This window comes from Hibiscus syriacus, unplaced genomic scaffold (assembly GCF_006381635.1).
Source record: "Hibiscus syriacus cultivar Baekdansim isolate YM2019G1 unplaced genomic scaffold, ASM638163v2 tig00112491_pilon, whole genome shotgun sequence".
Lineage (NCBI taxonomy): Eukaryota > Viridiplantae > Streptophyta > Magnoliopsida > Malvales > Malvaceae > Hibiscus > Hibiscus syriacus.
The window spans coordinates 1,744,548-1,748,168 of record NW_024063344.1 but is presented as its reverse complement, the minus strand read 5'-3'; the positions used below and the strand labels follow the sequence as shown (position 1 = coordinate 1,748,168).

Below are 3,621 nucleotides of genomic sequence, written 5' to 3'. Positions count from 1 at the left end.
GTTAACAGGCCACTTGTGTTTTCCATCACGCCTGTTTACGGCGAGTGACTAATTTCTAAAAAAAACCACGTTAGTGACCGATTTGTAATTTTTGAAACATCAGTAATGAAAACAAAAACGTACCCAAACATTAGTGACCATTGAAGTAGTTTAACCAAAGTTAAAAGAGATCGGACTAAAGCGCTTCTCCTTTGTCCTATACCTATGAGGAGGGTTTTTGCTTCCCATTCTTAAATGGGATACAGCTTTGGCCACTCGTACGTCGCATTTTAGCAATGCCATCTTAAAAAAATCACAAATACTTTGAAAAAGAGACATTTTAATTTCTACATTCAAGAGCTTCCGGTTTTGCAGACAAATCAGCGGCTGTCACATGAAAGAAAACAAAGGGAACTGTTTGGTAGAACCATCGAATATGGACATTGAACGGCCGGCCTTTATGGAGCTGCCTAGGCCTGTAAACGAACCGAACGCACACGAACGATAGTATGTTCATGTTCGTTCATTTAATAAATAAATGAATATAAACGAATACGAACATAAACGAACAAAATTTTTTTTTGTTCATGTTTGTTTATTAAGGAATATAACTTGTTCATGTTCGTTCATTTAATAAATAAACGAACATAAACGAACACGAACATAAACGAACATGAACATAAATGAACACGAACATAAACGAACATAAACATTGGAGACCCTACCTAGGAGTGTAAATGAGCCAAGTCGAGCTCGAGTATTGCTGAGCTCGACTCAAACTCGAAAACTTTCAAAGTCAGCCCAACTCAACTCGAAAACACGAACATAAGTATTGTTGGTGGCGCAATCACATAGGGTTCCGACGCAGTGAATGTGACGGTGCTGGGTATACAGCTTATGGATCGTTCAAAAAGAACTAAACCATGTTAATATTGTTGGGTTTTCCAAATAAAATTGGGTTAATTATGGAGTTGGTCATCAGAATATCAGATTAATTAATATTTTTAAGATACTTACAAATTGGTCACCAAAATTGATTTAAGAAGATTGGGTTAAATATAAATAAACGAACATAAACGGACATAACCGAACGAACATAAACAAACATAACCAAACGAACATAACCGAACGAACATAAACAAACATAACCGAACAAACATAACCGAACGTTCACGAACGTAAATGAACGAACGAGACCTATGTTCATGTTCGTTCATTTAATTAAACGAACACAAAATCTTGTTCATGTTCGTTCATTTAATAAATAAACGCACATAAACGAACTTCCCGCCGCACGGTTCATGAACGGTTCGCTGAACGTTGAGTTCATTTACAGGCCTAGAGCTGCCATTTGAATTTTCAAACAGCTTTCCATTAGCGAAACGTTTGATTCGAATTCAACTGGATACTATTGTCTAAACTGACAGGCTAAAGCACAGTCAATTGAGAAAACAAAGCAGCTTATGATGCATATAGAGACCATAATTTGAGATACCTACTTTCTTTTGTTACCATATTATATAAATTTTACACCAGACTTTGGCTACTTTCCATTGCTGAAGCATAAACTAATCATTATATATAAATTACAAAACTTTAGCTAATCTATTCTTTCACCAAGAATTTTAAGAGCTTTATGATTTTGGGTGACATCATTGATTTTACAGCCCTGTGAAGTACCATTGAAGCGTGGGAGCTTGATCAACTGAGAGGAAATTATAAGGTTCCTCAGGTGTAAACACACATTGCTCTTCCACTTTCACTAACTGCGGTTGGTACATATTACCCAGAATCGTACTCGTGTCCAATGGTAGAAACCAGTGATGATTCGATGAATCCGAAGATGAGCAATATCCATTCATCTGCAAAGAAGAAGAAGATGATATCAACAATTGAGCATTTCCATTCCTTTCTTCTTTGACAATTCCATTGGAATCATCATCATTTTCACAGAAACCATGGTCTTTGATTTGCTGTGAAAATTTTGAAGAATCTTCTTTAACCGACTGGCTGCTGCTTTCTGACTTCTCTTCTTTATACTTAGCTTTCAGTTCCATCAACTGCAATTTATCATCCAAAATATCATATTAAACTTCAAGAATTTCAACTTGCTGAAAGATGGGATTTTAGTGAATAATTTTATACCTCTGCAGTTAAATCTTGTTTCTCTTGTTCAAGTTTGTCGTAATCAAGCTCGAGAGCATCATATTTGGATTTAAGGACAACGTACTCTTTCTCCAACTGCTTGGTCTTCCAACGGGCACGGCGATTTTGGAACCAGATAGCAACTTGCCTTGTCTGAAGCCCTAATTCTTCAGCTAATCTCACCTTTCTCTCTGGGTCTAACTTGTTTTCCAACTCGAAATTCTTCTCCAAGGCCTTGACTTGATTGAAGGATAATCGCCTTTTCTTCTCAGTAGCTTGATCGACTTCTTCTAACCTATCTTCTTCCTCTAAATCATCTAACAATGCTTGGAATTCCCTGCTGTAAATTTGCTTCCTCTTTGAATTCATCTCCTCTACATAATCAACAATTTCAACTCAGTAACATGTTCCGCACATGTATATGTATAAACTATTTGATTTTATAGAGAAAAAAAACAATGTATGAATGCAGATAAAGTAATGTTGAATTTTGCATGTACCTTTTGGTGGGATGATGAAATTCAAAGCATCCTGGGAACCTGAAGAACTGGGCTGCTTCATGATTAAACCGAAAAGCAAGAACCTAAGCTGATCTTTTTCTAAGGAACTCTGTTTTTGGTTGGCGATGGAGGGTTTATCTTTAAAGCAGGTTAACTGTTTTTGGTCTGCTAATCTGACAACAATTCTTTCTTTCAATGCTCCTCGGTTCTCAGCTTCAACTATTTGGAAAAAATAATGAAGGTGAAATCATTGGTCTGTCAAGATTTTATGGAGAAATATAACCATAAGGTTTCAGAATAATAATAATAAAACTCTCCTCTTTTGTTTTTTTGAATAGGGAAAAAAAGAAACTCTCATCTGAATCAAAGTTAAACTGCAATAGTTAGAGGGTGAATTGTGAGAGGAACATGCTTCATTGGGAGTTGTTATATAAAGACTTTAAGCTAATGTGAACTACTGTAGTGATTTGAAATTTGTATTTTTAAAATTATTATTTTGTTTTTCCAAAAAAAAAAAAAAACTAGCCAGTGGTACATTTAGTTTTTATGGGTAAATCATATATGTAGTCACTCAATTTGCACAATAATTTATTTTGGTCTTTAAATAAAAATTTACAAATTTGTCAACGACATTAGACAATGTTTGCGCTTTAGTCACTCAAATTTTATTTTAATTTTAGTCTTTCCCTTTAAATTTATTTTATCTATTTTTATTTTAGTCATTCACATTAGATTCATTATCATTTTAGTCACTCATATTACATTAAGTATAACATGAGTCTTATGTGAATTTTTTATCCTAATAAACAATTTAAATATTTTTTGAGCCAAAAATTAAAATAATTTCATAGAAATTGACTTGATCTATTATTTTTATTGGATTGATTGAGTTGCTTTATTGTCCTTTAGTTAGTAAAAATATTAAACATTTGTATAATAAATTTTATTGTCCATTTCTCTTGATAATGAATATCATGATAATGCTAAATTTGTTAGA

At 33.8% G+C, this 3,621-nt stretch overlaps 1 protein-coding gene across 1 annotated transcript; it reads right to left on the bottom strand.

Moving 5' to 3' along the window:
* Positions 1-1,545: 1,545 nt before the first annotated feature.
* LOC120180130 (homeobox-leucine zipper protein ATHB-6-like) lies at positions 1,546-2,824 on the bottom strand. The gene is made up of 3 exons (XM_039185520.1): positions 2,625-2,824; positions 2,125-2,498; positions 1,546-2,039 (listed from the first exon to the last, which is right to left on the bottom strand). Exons 1-3 carry the CDS (start codon positions 2,683-2,685, stop codon positions 1,641-1,643), a joined length of 834 nt encoding a protein of 277 aa, XP_039041451.1. The 5' UTR covers positions 2,686-2,824; the 3' UTR covers positions 1,546-1,640.
* Positions 2,825-3,621: the final 797 nt, after the last annotated feature.